The sequence below is a fragment of the Cebus imitator genome, unplaced genomic scaffold (genome assembly GCF_001604975.1).
Source record: "Cebus imitator isolate Cc_AM_T3 unplaced genomic scaffold, Cebus_imitator-1.0 Scaffold172, whole genome shotgun sequence".
NCBI lineage: Eukaryota > Metazoa > Chordata > Mammalia > Primates > Cebidae > Cebus > Cebus imitator.
The window spans coordinates 494054-514524 of NW_016107487.1; the positions used below are offsets into that span (position 1 = coordinate 494054).

The window sequence follows — 20471 nt, forward strand, 5'->3', positions numbered from 1 at the left end:
ACTGAATATGTCTAACACACCTCCCCACATCTAAAATTCACCACAGCTTTGTTCTGCATTGGCATACCAGCTAACTCCTGCAATGATAAAAACATGTTCCTTGGTGGGAAACTTGCCTGAAAAGAAATCCAGCTGCAAATGCTGTACAATAAATGATGATTAGGTAAACAGACCTAAGAGATTATTTGCAAATTTGAAATAGTCCAAATTTTTCTGTACTTGGTCTTGTCTTATAGGAATTGACAGCAAGGCAGAAAGAATCATTCCTGGCTTTTGATAAGTTGATAACTTCAAACGTGTATCAATTACTTATCCTGCATTAATTTCTAATAGAGCTATGGCTAGACAATATTGGATTGCCTTTTCATAAAAAGACATAGCATCATAAAGAGAGGCCAAACCTAAAATATAAAAATATTAAGTGGACAGATTACTAAAAGTGAATTTTGTTTTTAAAGATAAGAGGGGTCTTTCTGTGTTGCCCAAGCTGTATTCAAACTCCTGGGCTCAATGATCCTACTCCTCACCCTCCCTAGTTACTGGGACTATTTGTGTGTGCCACTGAGCCCCGCTTTGTGTGTTCTTGCTGTTGTTAGTAGTTAAAACCTAAACATCTTACCATAGTTTCCAGGAAGTAACGTTTATATTTTCAAAAGTGCCCTTGCAAATGAGAAAAATTATGAAAAAAAATTCACCCACTTGAGAATTAGATGATCAGGCTATGGATTGATTGTTATATCCAATGTCTTACACACTGTTCCAAAACACAGCCCACATGAAGTTTCTGGCAAAGCTGATAGAGGGAACCAGGAAGATCAAGAACCTGAGACTTTATATAACTTTCCCCCAGCTCAGTGAGTACAGTGTCACACTGTCTAGATTCGTTTCATGGCTATTTCAACTGGGAATGTTATTTAACCTCTCTATACCTCAGTTTTCTTATCTGTTAAATGTGCATAATAATAGTACCATATCTCATGGGGTTACATGAATTAATATATGTAGAATACTTAGCATCTGGACAGAGTAAGCTAGTGTTGATATAATTATTATTACTGCTATTTTTCTTGTGATTGAGGAGGGGACTAAGCTATGCCCTTAAAGAAACGGGGGTAGGTGGAGGGAGTGAGGGAGAGTTACAGTGGTTGGTCCCCAAGGAAAAAATTGTTGTTTTACCCTGTGATCTGGATGTAATTTGAGGCATTTAACATTGTTAATGAATATTAATACTGGGTTTTGAGACTGGAGAAAATGCTGGTTTCTCTCCTGTGTTTCTGGGCAACCTCTTAGTACCCAGTGAAGGAGGAGTGTAAGGGAATTCTCAGCCAGTCATAAAGTTGTGTTTGCTTCAGCCTCTTCCATCTTCAAAGTATTTGTCCTTCTCCTTTTTTTCTTTTCATCAGGTTTAGACCCCTCAGTCTGGATCCTGAAACTCAGTAGGTTATTGATTTAGTTTTCCATTATCTTCCTCCTGCCCTTCCTGCCCCCACCCTAGCTATGGATTTTAATCTTAGCCTGTCTTCTGATTCTCAGTGTCACCATAAGCAAGTTACTTTGACCTCAGTTGCATACTCTTTAATGGAATAACAGTGTTTTTGCCTGTTCACAGGATAGCTAGGGATTTATTGAAATGGCAGATATTAAGCATTTTCCAATTTTTTGATAGGAGGATTTCTTGACAGGATGGCATTTATGGTAAAAAGGTTGTTTCCCAAAGAAGAGTTCTCTACCTTTCTCCCCTAGTGGTACAAGATCTTTTAATTTTAGCTTTTCCACCATGAGACTGTATGTTTTTAAATACTACTTTTTAAATTTGCCCTTTTCTTTCAAACATTCACAGGCGCTAATCCACGTTATGGCTTTACAGGCAGTAAATTAAATTATATTAATTCTAAACACAGTGTTTTTGAGCTGTAGAGAGTCTGTAGCCTTTGAAACCATTAACTTAATTTTGTTCAGCTCTTATTCAGAAACTCAAAAAGAACCAAAGCTTTTTCCTTTTGAATTTGGTTTAAAAATTAGTAAGAAGTCGCTCCCAGGCAGTGGACCTGGGTGCCACGGTTTATCAGAGATCTAAATCTTCTGCCTGCATGAAAATCTCCCAAAGTAAAAGGGTAGGCGTGCTAATGAAGATATAATCTGTTATAACTTTTAACTTCACTACTATGACTTTATGGTGTCAGGTGTGAGCAAGTCTCTTAATCTCATTGAGATTTTGTTCCCTTATCAGCAAATCTACATTTGAAATAAATATTTGAGATAATTAAATGAAATAATCTGTACTGGGCACTTTCTCTTTTTTTTTTTTTTTGAGACAGAAGTCTCACCCTCTTGCCCATGGTCTTGGTTCACTGCAACCTCCACCTCCCAGGTTCAAGCGATTCTTGCTGCCTCAGCCTCCCAAGTAGCTGGAATTACAGGTGCCTGCCACCATGCCCAGCTAATTTTTTGTATTTTTAGTAGAGACAGGGTTATACCATGTTGGCCAGGCTGGTCTCAAGCTCCTGACCTTGGCCTCCCAAAGTGCTGGGATTATAGGCGTGAGCCACGGCGCCCGGCCTGGGCACTGTCAAAGTATCTATCTATCTGCGTATCTTATATTTGAAAGAGCAGATATAAGCGTAAGACTTCCAATTATTGTCATTACTTAAAATTAGATTGTAAGCTCATTCAAGGCAAAGGCTCTGTTAACCTTTCCTAGAATCTTCTTCCACAGTAAATAAATGTTTATTGAATAAAGCTGATTATGTTTTCCTAAATTATTTTTAGTTGGTTTCAGCATTTTGTCACATTCCTTTTAAGAGCCTTGATTTTAGCAAATCTTAATCATTTGGGCGGGGAAATGGTAGAGTATGTGGAAACAAACAGAAAGAGGGTGATCAGGCTGCATATTACTGGGTCATTGATTTTTTTTTTTCTGGTTCTCTTTTGGGAGGGTAATAGTTTGTTATTTTTCAAAATGTGAGAAAACTGATTTTTTTATGTTGCTTGTAAATTTATTTCTAAGGCAATCCCTACAGTCGTTTAGACATCGTTGGAGCAATAATAGCAACATTTCAGTATATGACACCTTCTTATTTTTATATACTCATACTCATTTAGATGTATATGTACATTTGTTTAAATTATATGATAATTACACAGTATAAAGTGAGTGGTTCTGAAACAGGAAAAACTACATAATCATTGCTGATTATGTATGGCACTGGTTACTATTTCACTGATCTTAGATACTTGGAGGTAACTATATGAACACTCTTCAACTATTTCTAAAAAGTTGATCATCCTAAATCTTTTAGAAGATTTCTCTCAGGACATTTTAACTGGCACTTGTAAAAATGTTTACTCTTATTCAGTAATGCTAAATTGCTAAGTAATAGAAATTGTAAAATAAAACAGCTTAATAAGGATATGTTTTCCTACATACAATGAGTGCAATATGCAATGAATATCCAGTTTCTGTACATTTATAACAGATCTTTGAAAAAGCAGGAAATATTTAGTAAGTTCTTCAGAAGTTAGAAGCAGATAATAGCCTGATGGTTGTAAACCGAGTCCTCTGGAAGACAAACTGCATTCCTTCATCTATGACAGCAAATCTTTCTCTTTTCGTTTCATTTGTTTTTTTTTCTTCTGCTACTCATATATGCAGGAGGTGCTCCAAATGGTACCAAGCGATAGCATTTAAAATGCCCCCACCCCTGCCCAGTTAGCTGCATGCCTTTTTAAACTATATATTCTTTGATCAGAGTCTGGAAGAGCTTTCAGAAGAACTTCATGACTCTTTCTGAAGGGGTTACATTTTTTAAATGTTTATCTTAGTATGTTAATTTACTGCAAAAAAAAAAATGGTCTCAACTGTAATTCTAGTGGAGAATTATTTGCCCTTTCTCTGGTTATTATGCTAAGAAATGCCATTTAAATATTATTTTCACTAGATATCTGTTAGCTCTTGTAGTACAATAGGTAATTCTGTGGCCCTCTCCACAAATGAGTGATACTTGAATTTATAATTACTTGTATATTTTGCACCAGCATAGATTTTTAAGGATTCTGGCCTTATTCAGTATCTTTGTTTAACAAGGAGGTTAGATGTTTGAAAATGCCAGGTGCAATGGCTCATACCTGTTATGCCAGCACTTTGGGAGGTCAAGGTGGGTGGATCTCTTGAGTCCAGAAGTTTGAAACCAGCCAAGGCAACAGAGTGAGACCTCACCTCTACAAAACATTTTTAAAACACAAAAATTAGGTGGGCTTGTGGTTCCAGCTACTTTAGAGGCCAAAGGAGGGGGATCACTTGAGCCTGGAAGGCCAAAGCTGCAGTGAGCTGTGATTGCACCACTGCAACAGCCCCTGGGTGAAAGAGCAAGACCCTGTCTTTAAATAGTTTGAAAAGATTCCTTGATGATGATTAAAATGCAGCTCACATTGCTGTCCCTTTTATTTGACTGCTGTGGTAGAGCCAGCACTTCTTTTGTAAGCTAAATAGTACTGTGATATACTCACCTGTGTAAATTCAGCTCCTCTGTAGATAGCATAAAGGAGCAGCATGTTTTCCTCTTTTGCCACACTGGAATTTATATTCAGTCTTTAATGTTAAGAGCAGTAAATTTGAAAATAGAGAGTAATAATTTTTAAAGAAATGTATACATAAACACATATGTTATATATAGAGAAAAATATAGAAACAGTAACAGATTTTTAGAGTAATAAATTATTACTAAACTTTCTTTAATGTTCCACAGTTTAATCTACCTAGTTTTTTAAAAAGCCAGATTTTCTTAAGAGTATAAGCTCTTTTTAAAGTATTTAATTTTTAACCTGTATTACAAATTATGGCCTGCTCTATCTACCTGTACCTATTCATTTCTAAAATGATGTGTTCTAACATTTAATTTTTTGCTTGTTGATGTTATTACTTTAAAACTGAGTAAAGCTAATGGGTGAAAATAATCAAGTAGGAAAGCCTCTTACAAGTGTTGAGAGTGTGTGGACGACTAGATGTACTCTGCCCTTATAGCATGGTTCTTGGTGGTGTTGTAAATCATATGTGTTTTGCCCACAAAGCACATGCTAATATTAAGTTGTTTTTAAAGTGATTGTGTTGCATCACCATGGTTCTTCTATGCTCTGTAGGGTATCATGTTGCTTTAATGTAATGAACCGAGTCCTCAGCTCCTAAATCACCATGCTGGAAACGATTACATAAAACTGAATGGCCATGTCTGAAGCCATGAATCTTGAGAATTTCTTATTCTTTGGGAAAAGCCTTACAAGACTTTTCTTATTCTTTGAGGAGAAAAGCCCTATACTTATAACAAGTTTCTGTTGAAAATATTAGCCATTTTAGGTTATATAGCATTCTGTTTGAAAAATAAGCATTAACTCTGCTGCAAGGTCTGTGTTTTAACTTTGTGCAGATGTGTGCTTAAAGAACATGACGTGCTTATTTGCTGCATTTATGCTACTTTCTTACTTTAAGTAAGATGGATGAAATTACATGTTAAATAAAAACAGCAGCCCAAACAGCAGTCCTTAGCAACCTGAAAAAGCCTTCCAAAAACAGTGGAGAAAATGAGAATATGACTTTAATAATTCATTGACTTTTGAGAGAATTGTCTGTTTATAAGCATGTATATAATAATTTCTTTGCAGGTTTACTCAATGTTAAGTTTTTAATGTTAAAAGTAATCTGCCAGTAAATTGTAAAAATTACCAAAAGTATTATTTCCCTATCTTAACTAAATGCAACACTTTAAATTTAAAATATCTTTTTATACACAGACATAGATATATTGTGTGGCATGAAACTCCAGTTAGAATAACTTGATGGCCTTGGGCAAGTTATTTAAACTCCCTGAACCTCATTTTATTTTCCCTATATGATATAATACCTACCTTTTAGGATCGTTGTCATGATTAAATGAGAAAAATCTATCTAGAATAATGTCTGACAGATACTTACCACTACATGTTCACTTCTGTATGCCATGCTTCATAATGCAGTACGTTTTTATTTGGTACTTTTGAGCTAGAAAGTACTTTGTATTGAGTATTACTTATCACGCTCAATTCTAAAGTGAAACTTTATATTGTATACTACTTATCACACTTAATTCTGAAGTGAAATTTAGAATACATAGAATAAACTTTTCTTAGGGTATTTAAAGAACATTATTGAGTGGCTACTAAGTATAAACCATTGCTTCCTATCAGATACAGCTGACTATATTTAAAATTCAGTAAGGTAGAGGTCAGTTCAAATGCTATTCCCAGTTCATATTATAGTTCCTCTCCCTTTTGTTGGCTCTGTGTGTGTGTGTGTGTGTGTGTGTGTCCATGTCCTTGTTGACTTTAAGAAAGTTTTCAAAATAAAAAGCACTTGACTTTGTAGTCATTTAAAAATAGGGTTGATCAATATGAAGCATTAGCTAGGAGCATAAGTTGGTGCTTTTTTATTGATTTCAGTTACCAATGCCTTCAGGTTTATGTGTGTGAGAATGAAAATGATATATGAAATGTGCACCCAGGTTAAACAGACCAATGTTCTTGTTACATCTGCAACCACAATAGGCAGAATTCTTTATTTGGAAGTGACTTTGGTAGCAATTAGTTCCACCTCTCCCCACCCGCTGTCTCTCACACACACATGTACACACATGTACACACATGCAAGCAACCTTAAGATTCTAAGTGGCCTGCTGAACTAGTGTTTTTGTTATTGCATCCAAGACTCATACAGTGCTTTGGGAAGTTTCTGCCATTTAGTTACTTTTAATAATTATAAAATGCTATTCAAAGTTCTAGACTTACAGCTCATGAGTATACTTTTTGGCATTTTAACAGATGGTTATAAGCCAGAATCTTCAGGATTTTGAAAGATATTCTGTGAAGTAGCTAGTTGCAGACCAATAAAATCAAGAAGGTGAATACCAGGGAAACCTGCTCAGCAGGGCATGCATTATTTAGAAAGTTGTGTAAGGAAGCTGGCTTTGGAAAGAGGTGGTCATGTGTCATCTGCCCCATCAGTCAGAGCTCCAGCAGCTGTTCCCTTTCACCAGGACCCTTGTGTGCTACTGTCTATCCATCAGCACTAAGAGATACCGGCTGACTGCCGTCCACCATGCTGGAGAAGCCACAGGCACACAGACTTAATAGTGTCATCTCACTGACCACCAGTTTTGGATGAAAGCTCATTTTCAAAGAGGGAGACCAAACACCAACTTTTTGGTCTTTTATTAGAACATTAACCAAAATATATTCTCAAGAGAATTAGTTGAATGCCATGCAGCGTATCCATTTTTGGCCATATATATGACTGTAATAATGTAGGAGGTTTGCACAATTGAATCCAAAGAATTGCCCTGCTTAAATGAGAGATGAGAGAACTTTCTCCACCAGATGCTGGATTATTCTTCTTATCAGAGTATCACTGGAGAGACCTTTCCAGTTCAACACAGCAATGCAAAAGAGGCTTAAAATCACAAGCATTCTTTTTTTGATAGTGCAGCAACCTGCCAAATGGGATATATCCCAATTCTGATTATAGACAAGCCTCTGACAATTCCCTTTTTCTCTTTCTGTATTCCAGAGGTATCCTTAGAGGAAAGGATTTGAGGCATTAGTATCATTATCTGCCTGATTACTGTGTTGACATTTTTAAAGTACCATTAATCATAGGAAATGGAACTTAATGGTGTAGAAAAATACCCAGTCAAGGAATGCCACGAAAGTAAACTACAGCCCAATATTCACATGAAATAAAGGGGAAATGCATCTTAACCCTTTAATTATTTTTTTCTTCTTACTGAATTAAAAAAGTAACTGAGAGGCAACTGTGCAATCGAAGATAATGGTAAATATAGCAAAAGAAAATTATAAAAGGCAGATCTTTTTATTTTGCAAATATTACAGCTACATATTGTATAAAAAATATAAAGATAATATTCATCTTTAGATAGTATAATGGAAGTTTTACCTGCTTCCATTTTGGAAGAGAGTTAATTTTTTCTATATCCTCTCCCATATTTTTTCTGTCGACTCTGAATACTGAATATACTTGATATAATTTAGTTCATGTGAGGCTCAACTGTTAATGGAATTTGAGAGTTATTAAGCTGATGATATGCTGCACAGGTAATACTGCCATCAAGGGTATACAGAAGTAAAAAGCAATGATATGACACATGAATAGAGTCATTCATTTTTCAAAAGCTGGAATATTTAATGCATATTTTCTTAGAGTTTGGTGTCATAAATTGTTTGCCTATTTTAATTTAAATTAAAATGTTTTCCTAACTGAAATTGTAGGAAACAGATAAATATAGATAGCCTTATTTTTAAAATATATGTGACACTAAACTGTAATGAATATTATACTGTAAAATGTTTTTGGTGCTGACTCTGAGCAGGTGCTTTATTTGATAAGTTGCATCTTTAATCCACTTTAATAAAAACCTTTAATCCACTTTCTCCCTCTCCCTCAGCCTTGTCTTTTTCAAGACAGTTTACAGCACAGGGCACATAATTCTCAGTAAAGACTGATTGATTGACGTATGGGTCTAAGATGAATGAATTTTAGGGTGATCTGTATAGGGAGATTACAAAAGAAGTAATATTATTAAGTGCTGGGCTTTTTATTTTTTCCACTGCAGGTTTTTATCATCCATTGGAGGGACACTCTGTGAGATTGGAAAGCCTGAAATGCAACAAAAAATAAATTCATTTCTTGAGAAGGAAGGAATAGAGAAAACTGCAGAAAGATTGCAAACAACAGTACACACTTTACAGGTCATCATAGATGGTCTCAGTCAACCTGAAAGCTTTGACTTTCGAACAGGTAAACAACTGAACTTGAATTATAGCACCTTGCATTTATATAGCTCCCATTTTCTCTTTTGATCTTCACAGCAATCCTGTGCCATAAGCAAAATGGGTATTATTGCCTCATTTTATACATAGAAAATTAAGGCATTAATTTCCTTCAAAGTCATTATAGTTAAAATCCAGAGCCAAAGCTAGAAGCCACGTGGTCTCCCCGGACCCCTCATCCACTGTGGATTTCCCATTTACTAAACTAAATGCATCATGTGTGTACTGCTGTATGCATGGAAGCACACATTTTTTTATGGTCCTTTTGTAAGTTGTTTTTATCTCCTGGAAGCCAGAAGTGCAAGGTAAAGTGGTCCCTTCACAAGCTAAAAAGTGAATCTTATTCCTAAATTATAGCCTTCAAAGTTCTTAGATTCTGTGTCAGTGAACACATTGAACAAATAAGATAATATCTGTCTGTTGATTTTCCTTCTAATTAAAAGTGCTCTCAGCTTTCAGCACAGGTAGATGGTGAGGGAAGTATAACAACCATAGTTGTTGAGAGCAATGACCCAGTGAAAAAGGATTACAGTATCAAATGACCTACTTCCTAAGGAAGTTTGAATAGGAACCCCTGAGATTTAAATGAATCTGCTCACTAGTCTCATAACCAGTTTTGATGGTATCATGTTTACAGCTTGGCCTTTTATTCTGATTTAGGCTGTGTTGAGATGGTTAGACATACTTCTTTGAAAAGGCTTAAAGGAATTTTAAAATACATTCAGCAAGTTCATTGTGCTATTCCTTCTTCTGTAGGGTTTTTTTTTAAGTTAAAGAAAAATAAAATAACACCCAATAAGAACTACGCCAGAAATGTGGGAGTAGAAGCCTCCTAGAGGTTCTCCACACAATGTGGATGTTTCAGCAGACAAATTCATCTCCATTTGGAGGCCTGGTATCCTTTTATGGGAATTTCTTGGGTGGTTTTTAGCAGGAGTACTAAGTAGAGCAGTGGTTCTCAAAAATGTTGGATTTGGAGGTGGTATGCGTACATCCTTTGCATTAGAGGGCTGGCAAAAAATGCTTTAACTGCAGGTGTCCTATACTGGACTTTTGCGTACATCTTAATTTTTCTGTCATAGTGTCGATTGTTCCAATATCCCAGTTGCATTGTAGACTCAGAGCAAAAATCAACTTTCAAATTATATGGTCCAATTAAACTACCAGCCAAGTTGAGCAGAAAGACATGCATCTGGGCTCTGGACTGAGCTTTCCAGTTATTGCAGTGCTTATCAGTGTAAAAGCAAAGTTTTAAATAGGTCTCTTTAGGCAAACTTTGGAACTGACCTTTGCCTTAATGTAAGTCACAATTTTCAAAATGTCTGAGAACTTTTATCTTACCACTAAACACATCCCCAAGGTGGGGAAGGCATAAAAAACCATACTTTTGAGAGGACAGATAGTATTTTGGGCATTTCCACGTGATGATATTTATGTTACATCTCCTTTCTTCATTTACTCAAAAATATTTCCTTTCTTACTGCCTCATTCTTTCCTCATACTAATTCTGTCTTTTGTTTTTACCAATGGTGTAATTAATTTCATGTGTATTAATACTATGGTGACTAATTTCCCTAATTGGGTTCATCAAAAGCAGTCCAGACACAGGGTCTGAAAATGCTTGGCTATGAAACTGTTAAAGTTTGCATGGTACACAGAGGATTTTCTGATTTCTCAGTGTCCCAGACTGTCTTCAAGAATATGTTAAGTAGTTCCTGACTCTGATTTTCCATGCAAGATTAAACTAAGCAGCTGATCAGGAACCCTTAGGGAATCTGCAGCAGCTGAACCTCTGCAAGAAAAGAGAGAGAGAAAGAATTTCCAAGCATAAAAACAATGCCTATGGGGTCTCAGAGACCATCCTACCTCTGCCCCTGATGAGCGACTTAGTTCTACTTTGCTTTGACACAGTCCTAGCCTAGTGGAATATTATATTACTACTGTAGGTTTCTTGCTTTTGGAATTCACTGCTTTCGCATCAGGTAAAATTCCACAGAATCAATTCCAATTTTAGCATACTTTTTTTATGGGAACAGTGAGATCTGGAGTTTGAAGAAGGTTTTTATTTTGTTTTATAGGAAAAAGCTTAATTTTTAAAACATCTTGGTATCAGTATGGTTAGACTGGGGGAAGGGAAGAAAGGGGTGACCAGTTGTTAATACAAATGTAAAGGATAGCTTTAACAAGTCATCAGGATAAAGCCAACAGCTGTGGAGGAAAAGGAAATGGAATGGGTGGAGGGGAAAATGAGGCCTTAGTAAAAGGAGATCCAAGCATAGAATGTGTTCTTTGTTATTAGAGTCAACACTCAGTAATCCTAGGAAAGGGGGCCTTCAAGAGAAGCATGGATAAATGGAGTCCACAGATAATCCACAAGCTCCATTTAAAGTGTTAGTTCTAACTGTCTCCCTCATAAAAACCTTTGTTTTTAACTAGAACCAAAATGATTCCTTGGCATGCTTTATGCCCACCTTTTGGACAATAATGAACAAAGAAATATATGCTGGGCTATAAGCTTGGAAACAAAAATCTGTATCTTCATCGTTTCTCGAGCACCCAGCAGAGTGCCTGGCCAGGAAATAATAGAGTTAATAAATGTTTGATGAATTTAATTGAAAAAAGAGAAAGAATTTTAGGCACTACCTTGTTTGGGATTCTGAGCCATAGATAATCAAGAATCCCTAAGTTTTGATTGAATAAATATATTTGAAATGGGTGACAATTGATTTTCTGAGTTCCAAATTTGTGGGAAGAAGTGTGGAAAAAAGAACATTTAAATTTTATCCACATTTGACCAAAAGTTGATGTACTTTCTACCATCTTTAAACAATTTAATAATCCAGGCACTGGGGGGCGAAACAAAGAAAAACTTCCAGTCTCTTGTTTCCAAAGGTATTACTTTCTCAGTGTTTGTAGTTTAGCTTTGTATATTTATTAAGCAAATATGTATCCTCATCACCTCTTCACAGAGAGGAAAATAAGACTGTCTTCTCAATCCTCATGTATAATGCTAGTGTGTACATGTTAGAAGTTGGAGAGAAGAAAGTAAATTTTCTTGAATTGTTTCTACTGCCTGAATGCTGTCTCCAGCTGATATGCGCGTTCTCTGAAGGCAAGCCTCTGTCTTTAGCTCCTTTTATGTTCCCCCTTAATCTTTAATCTTGGTCTGGGCATGTAATATGTAATAAGTGCCTATTCACAAAGTTATGTTGTATATAGGAAGTACAGTACCATATCTACACTTATGTTTTTATCTTTCCTTACAGATTTTGATAAACCTGATTTCAAGAGAAGCATAGTATGCCTGGAAGATCTGCAAGTTGGGACAGTTCTTACAGGCAGAGTCGAGAATGCCACTCTCTTTGGAATTTTTGTGGATATAGGAGTGGGGAAAGCTGGTCTGATTCCCATACGAAATGTAACAGAAGCAAAACTTTCAAAAACAAAGAAGAGAAGGAGCCTTGGACTAGGCCCCGGAGAAAAAGTGGAAGTCCAAGTACTCAACATTGACATCTCCCGATCTAGGATTACTCTGGACCTCATTCGGGTGTTATGAATGTCCCACTGAAGGCCAAACACTGGTTTAATTTTCTCATTTTTACAGATTGACAAGGATAAGTCAGTTGTTTGTAAATTCTAGTTAGCAGATGAGAAAGAATTCACTTAATATTAGAAATATTTTCCAAACACTTTTCTTTGTTTTTTTCTTCTGAATAGAAAACCAACATTTTGATTTCCTTTCCCCTTAAAGAAAACAACTAATGCACATTCTTACATGGCTTTATGTAGTAAGTTTTCTGACTAAAATTTTGTTTTTTATTTTTTGTAATTTAACTCCTTTTGCATTTTGTGTAACAGCTTAACTTCTATTGCCAACATCTGCCTTGCTGGATTTGTATGGGATTGTCTTCTTGATTTGAATTGTGTAGCTTTTGTTGACACAGTAGGGCTGGGTAGTGTTTAATCCTTCCATTTTATAGATTTTTTTTAATCAAGCCTTTTGGACTTGATTCATAATTTTGCAATAATCTCTTTTCCCTTGTCATGCAAACCAAAAATATACCAGTAAAACAGATTCTGACATGTTCATAGCCATGAAATAAATGGCTCAAAACATTTCTCAAAAGGATATATGTATTGACCCCAACAATAAAGGTTTGTGGCTAGTGACTTGTTTTTGCTATGTTGATTCAGTGAACGACCTAGAAGTCAGTCTTGATGAAAGAATATACGGTTTATGTAACCTTTGGAGAATAGGGAAGCCTTTGGAAATTTGAAGAATAGTTTTGTTTGACTTAGCACAGAAGAGCATGTCCTTTCTTAAATCAGAATTTAAACTTCAAATAGGGATAGAAATGGCCTTTTTAAAAATTGAATATAGATCAGGTGTGTGAGGGGACAAGAAAATCAAGTATATAAAGGAAGTGACTCTTATTCTTTTTACATTCAGTGGAGATGGTAAGGATTAGCATGACCATTCAGGGTCAAAATAAAGCCCACAGTGGACTGGTATCCATTCTGACTACTGCTGCTGCTGTTGATTTGCCTGATGAAGATATTTTGTGACTGAATGTCTGCATTTCTCCATGCATGGTAAGTAGGGGATGGTTACTAAAGACGGCCAGTCTTGTTCTTTTGCCTAGGAAACACCCGTTGTCCTGGCATAATTTTCAATATTGCCCCTCTTTATCCTCAGAGTGCCCCATTTTTTATGATAAATCATACGATCAACTAATAGTAGTTCTACCTGGTAATTTGTTCTTCTCAAAATATATATCCAACTGGTGTACACAAATTTTTTTTTTTTTTTTTTTTGACACGTAGTTTCACTTGTTACCCAGGCTGGAGTGCAATGGCGCGATCTCAGCTCATTGCAATCTCTGCCTTCTGGGTTCAAGCAGTTCTCCTTCCTCTGCCTCCCGAGTAGCTATGGGACTACAGGCGTGCACCACCATGCCCAGCTAATTTTTGTATTTTTAGTAGAGACATGGTTTCACCATGTTGACCAGGATGGTCTCGATCTCTTGACCTCGTGATCCACCCGCCTCAGCCTCCCAAAGTGCTGGGATTATAGGCACGCGAACCACCGTGCCCGGCCACAAATCTTTTTAATGCAGTAGGTTCCTTAAAAGTTGCATATATCAACTTTTTTGATATATACAGCTATTTGTCTAGCAATTTCATTTCTAAAATGCTTTTTCTCTGTTTCTTACTGGTCTTCAACTCACAATGGGTCTATCTTAATGTTAAAATTTTAAGTTGATCTTCCTACTCAGTCCTCCCAATATTCTTCCAGGTTCATAATCTGTAGATCAATGATGAGTGATGTGTATCTGAAGAATTTTACTCTGAAGCATAATTTCACATGAATGCTTTGGGGAAAGAGACCTTCTCCCTGGGCACTTAGGATACAGGAACAAGAGTAGTTGAAAGTGTGAAGCTGCTCTGTTGACCTGGCAGCTAAGCCTTCATGGACAAAACAAGGACTTGACATTGCACTAGATTGCATAGTTTGTCCCATCCAGCCCAAACATGGTAGAGGCTGGTATAAGGCCTAAGCTATAAAACAAGGAACCACGTCTCATTTATAAATCCAAAGTGTAGCATCATGATCCATTATATTCTATTTATTGTTCCTATTCTACTAGTAATCCACAGCATGCCTTTGAGGTGGTATCTCTACTTCTACAGACCTCCTTTTTCCAAACTTTAAATGGGAATATGATAAAGCATTTATTCCCATATACATTTACTGTTGGCCTCCTGGTGTGCCAGGCATTGTGCTAGTCACTGACCAAAAATTGTGATAGACAAATAGGTAGTGGTAAGGAGCACAAAAAGAAGAAAAAAAAATAGACATTATCCCTGTCCTTATGGAGCTTAGAGTCTATTGAGAAAGCATAATTAAAGAATAAAAAATATAAAATTACAATCATAAGTGATATACTGGTGACAGCATGTAATAAATGGATTGACTTAGAAACGTCAAAGTAGTTCAGTGGGGTTTGAGACGTGAAAGATGACCAGAACTAGGACAAATGTTTTATTGACCTTTAGTAAGCACTCTTCCCAATAAATGGTGTGGATCAGCTATATTGGAATGGGCTTAAGAGAGTAGGAGGAGTTAGATTGCAGACAGTGAATACAGACAGTTATTTCAGGGAGGTTAGCTGTAAAGGAAGAAGAGAAATAGCATAGTGGTTGGAAGGGGGAAATGGAGTCAAAGGTTTTTTTATTTTTTTTAAGACAAAAGAAATGTATACAAATGGAAATGATCCAGTAAAATAGGAAAATATGATACAGGAGATAGAGGGGAGAATTACTGGAAAGATATCCTTGACTAAATGAGATCAGATGGAATCTCGTGCACAAGGGGTTGGTCTAAGATAGGAATACAAAGAGTTTATTCATATCAGCGGGAGAAAGGAGTAAGTATATGAGCACAGATGTAGGTAGGTAAATGTAGTAGGTCATGGAAAGTCTCTGAATTTCTTCTAGTTTTCTTGTTGAATTATGAAGGAATACCATCATATGAGACTGAATATTGAAGAGAAAGGGAATTGGAGGTTTGAAAGGAAAGGGTGAGAAATGGATGAGATTGACAGTGAAAAGCCTAGGGAAACAGTGTGATTTCTAGGCAGTGTTAAATGTTTCACTTGAGATTATTGATCATTATTTGAATGTAGGATCAGTCAGCTATTTTTTTCTCCAGCCCAGCAGCTCTGTGAGTCTGGGCCCAGATTAGGTGGAGAGGTGATTTAATCAGGGTTGGGAGTTTGTCAGACAAGTGCGATGAAGAGGACAAAGAAGTTGAGGGTATGTGGACAAAGAAACTATTGACCATGGAATTTAAGCTTAAGAGGAAAAATGAGAGTATAAGGGGAAAGTGAGGAACAGTGGGAAAGTATGGGGTTAAAGGATTGTAGGCCCTGATGGAGTTAGAGGGATGTTGGAGTGGGAATAATAGAGGAAATAATGGGTTTAGATAAGAATGCTTGTGAAAAGTGGAGTGCATAACCTTGAGATTATAGAGGAGCTGCAGTTTTTGGTACTGACAGCATAGGGAATGATAATGGGATAAGTAGCAGAGGTAAAGGATAAGGTAAGATCAATTAAAAGAAATTCTGGTCTATCAAGCAGGTGTACTGGCTCACGCTATAGGACTTTGGGAGGCCAAGGTAGGAGGATCTCTTGAGCCCAGGGCAATATAGGGAGACCCCAATATAGGAAGACCCCCTTTCTATAAAAAGTAGATTATCCAGGAATGGTGCCACACACCTGTGGTCCCAGCTATGCAGGAGGCTGAGGTTGCAGTGAGCTGTGATTGTGCCACTACTCCAGATTGGGTGACAGAGCGAGACCCTGTCAAAAAAAAAGAACTCAGAATTCAGAAAGGATTATCTATGTGAATAATAATGTTAAGAGGCTGTCTCAGTAATGCAGGCTAAAATAACGGTAGCTTGGATCAGGATGTTAGTGGTAGAAATGGTGAGAAGTGGTGGGATTCTGGATGTAGTTAGAAGGTGGAGGTAGAGCCAAACAGGATTTCCTGGCATAAGATATGAGACAGTCTAGGATGGCTCCAAGATTTTTGGCCTGAGCAATCAGGAGGATAGAATTGTCTACTGAAATGAGAAGACTGGCAGGGGGAATAGTTTTGGTAAAGGTATTCATTTTGGACAGGTTAAATTTGAGATACTCATTACACATCCAAGTGCAGATGTCAAGTTGGTTATGTGAGTCTGAAGTTCATGGGAGTGGGCTGGACTGGAAATGTGAATTTGATAGTTACTAGCATAACTACTTATAGCCGTGAGACTGAATGAGACCACCAGTGGGATGATTGGAGATAGAGAAAGGGTCCAAGGGCTGAGGTGTTGAAATCCAAGACTCTCAGCTATAAAATTTTTGAACTTCATAAGGGCAAGAATTTTGTCTCATGGCAGGCCTGCTAGATGCTTATTCAGATTTCTCCCCTTCTTTCTAAGAAGATCATGCTTTGAGAGGAGCAATGATGTGGCTAATGGACATGAACATGACCAATGTTCACTCATGTAGGCAAAAGTCATAGGATTGAATTCTAGGAAAGTTAGAAAGAGTGAGGAGCACAGACAGCTCAGCTATCGTGCTTTGTTTTAACCCATGTGTGCCCTTGCCCACCTTCCTTCTTGGAATGCAGATAGAATGCAGAAGGTGCTGGAGATGAAATCAGAAAGACTGAAAATTTCCAAATGTATCTTGGCATTATGGAGTAACCAAAATAGCCCCAAACTGCCTGCACCAGACTTTACATTATGTGAGAAAAAAACAAAACTCCTCATTCATTTAAGCTGAGGGAAGTGGGGTGGAGGCTTACAGCAAAGTGTATTCCTTAATATACATTTGTGTTGTTCTCCACTGTATCCCCTATATCTAGAAATATGCCCAGCATGTGACAGTTGCTCAATAAATATTGATTGGGTGAATAAATGAACATCTAAGAATCCCATAAAATGGCTTGATGTAAAATGAACATCAAAAAAATCATGTTAAAACAGTATGACGGAATAGAGTCCTATTAATTACAACACACTATAAAATATTTAGACTCTAACAAGCAATATAAAAGATGATTATGAGGAAAAATTATAAAGCATTACTAATGACATTTAAAAAGCAAAATATATTAAGGCATACCATTTTCCTAAATTGTAAGACTATAATTGGTATTATAGAAAAACAGTCCTCCAAAAATGATACATACATCTACTTTTGCCACAGTTTTAATCATCATTCCAATTGGCTTTGCTTTTGTCTGTATATTTAAACTTAAAAAATAAAACTTATTTGAAAAAGTGTGTGAGAAAAGTCAAATCAGTACTTCAAAAGAATAATTGAGGCCAGATGTGGTGGCTCACACTTGTAATTCCAGCACTTTGGGAGGCTGAGGCAGACAGATTGCTTGAGCTCAGGAGTTCGAGACCAGCCTGGGCAATAGCAAGACCCTGTCACAATAAAAAAAAAAAAAAAAAAAAAAAGAAGAATAGAATTGCATGATTTGGGAGATTTTTCCCTACTACTATTAAAGTATACTCTAAAGCTGCCATCATTTAAATAGTATGTTACTAACACAGGAAAAGAAGAGTGGAATAAAACAATTCATAGAGGAGCTTATTGAAGTGAGGGAAAAACAAAAACAATGTAAAGTCAATGGGAATTTAATATATGTTAAGAAATGGCACTTCAGATTGGGGCAAAATTATATTGCCATGCTACAAACAAAAATGCATTCCAGATGGATTATATATAAATTATTTTTTTTAATTACAAGCAATCTAGAAGGGCTTTGAGAAGCGATTGAATAGCCACTGTTGTGGAATGTGAGGAAAAATGGGGGAAACACAGACCTATAGACCTAAGAGTTTCATTCAGAAGACATTTCCTGAACACCCATGAGACCCTGTGCCAGGTGCTAGGGATAAAAAAGATAACACATCTTTTGAAGATGTCTTCAGCTTGAAGGAGTTGGAATTTAAGCTACAGTAAGGGGTGTTTTAAGTTCAGCATCATCAGAAATTTTCTAATTCAGCTGGCTGTTGTCTACTTGGGAATATGGTGGCATCCCATCTCATCTGAAACCACAGGACCTTTAGAAAGCTTAGCTTTGGATTAATGGAGTGCTTATGTTGGGGTGTCTACATATCTAACCCTGACCTCAGAGTTAACACTTGTGTCAAAATTGGAGATGGCGAGAAGGGACAGGATGGAAAAACCAAAAATATATTTAGTCCATCTTTTCATTTTGGCTTCCTGCCTAAAATCAGTCATAATGAGTTGGATTTAAATAACAGATCATGGAGAACTCCTGAATGACTGGGCTCATTGCCAAAGCAGTCTGTTCCACAGGAAGAAAGATTAGGTTTCTTCTCACTCACTCACTTTATATGGTGAGGATGATTCTGCGCATGAAGGCTGCGTTTCTTATTTAGGGAGAGAGTGGGATAAGCAGACTCTGGTCCTGTCAGCACTAAACGTTACCTTTTTAGAAATTAATTTAAAAACCACCCCTAAAAAGATTTGTTGTTCTCTTGCCTCACATCAAGAATCTAAATAAGGATTATATAGCCACTCCTTAAATATTTTTAAGGAGAAACTCTCATACTGAAGAAAGGAAGTAAATTATTAATCTAAATGCTGCAGGGAAACTTCTGAGATACTAGAGAGTTTATCCTAACTGTATGGCCCATCTAATATTGTAAGCCTGAAATGTTATGTAGCCCAATCCTATCAGAAAAATTTAAAGTTAAAGATACAATGGTGAAGGGAGGCATGGAGTAGTGGAGGGATGTAGGAGGAGAGAGCAGTTTAATAGCTTCACGTTGGTGGGGTACAAAGTTAAGAGTTCAGTTTTATCCAAGCAATTGGGTCAAATACAAGTCTCTAGATTTATTGCAGTATTTTGCAAAAGCAATCGAGTAAGACGGATGAAAGCCTGCTACTGAAAGCTTTTCACTTCTGACAAAACTTTGCACCTTCTTATAGCCAGGCCCACAATAACCAAGGGAATTTCCCCCAAGGGAGCATGCTTTTGGATGTCTCTCTCCAGTCCTAACGATTGATTCTTTGATCATTGCCCACCTGCTTCCCAGTTTTAAGTCCCTTAGCAATGAACGAGAAGGCAGCACCAGAGAAAGTCACACCTAAGGTGTACTCACACTCTTTGTTTCACAGGGTTAAGATGATTTTACGAAGCTAAAACTCAAAATGCCCAGTTTAGTCAAACTTGATGTAATTTGCTACTACAATTACGAAAACAATTGAATTTCCAGTGAAGCATACTATAATTTGACTTGTATTATCACCCACAAGAAACATCAAGTTATTTTGGACATTTGTTATAATTGTATTTTTATTATTTTTTTCATAATTGAAAAAGTAATACATGTAGTCTAAAAGGCAGAAATAATGAAATACAAAAGTTGGAAAATAAAAATCTCCTCTGCTAAGTAGCCACCTTCTATAGTTTACGTTAATCCCGTCCCTTTTTCTATAGATATGTTCCTTCCAAGATAAAGATTTTTAAACAAACTGACATCATATGTACACTGTTCTCTTTCTCTTTACTATCAAGCATGTACATCTTTTCATGTCAGTACCTACATATCTACCTTAATATGTTTCATTGTATACGCGTAAACAGCTGCAAACAATGCTGCAGTAAACACAGTGGTACACTGTCAAAGAATATGCACATTTAAAGGTCGACAGTTATTGTGAACCCCATACCACCACCACCAATGCAGTAAGGTGAAATATTTTTTCATGATTTTTGTTACAGTTGTATAAGCACATATATGTGCATTGGTACTGGGTTAAAATGTAAAATATAGGCTGGGTGCAGTGGCTCGTGCATGTAATCCTAGCACTTTGGGAGGCCGAGGCAGGCGGATCCCAAGGTCAGGAGTTTGAGACCAACCTGACCAACATGGTGAAACCCCGTCTCTACTAAAAATACAAAAATCATCAGGCGTGGTGGCGCATGCCTATAATCCCAACTACTCAGAAGGCTGAGGCAGTAGCATCACTTGGACCTGGGAGGTGGGGGTTGCAGTGAGCTGAGA

The 20471-nt window shown here is 36.8% G+C and overlaps 1 protein-coding gene across 1 annotated transcript in view; it reads left to right on the forward strand.

Moving 5' to 3' along the window:
- The window catches only part of SRBD1 (S1 RNA binding domain 1), a 226268-nt gene extending 213227 nt beyond the window's left edge, over positions 1 to 13041 (forward strand). Inside the window, exons 20-21 of the mRNA XM_017544825.2 lie at positions 8655 to 8839; positions 12138 to 13041. Coding sequence (XP_017400314.1) covers positions 8655 to 8839; positions 12138 to 12427 — 475 coding nt within the window. The 3' untranslated portion in view covers positions 12428 to 13041. The remainder of the gene's footprint in view (positions 1 to 8654; positions 8840 to 12137) is intronic.
- Positions 13042 to 20471: the final 7430 nt, after the last annotated feature.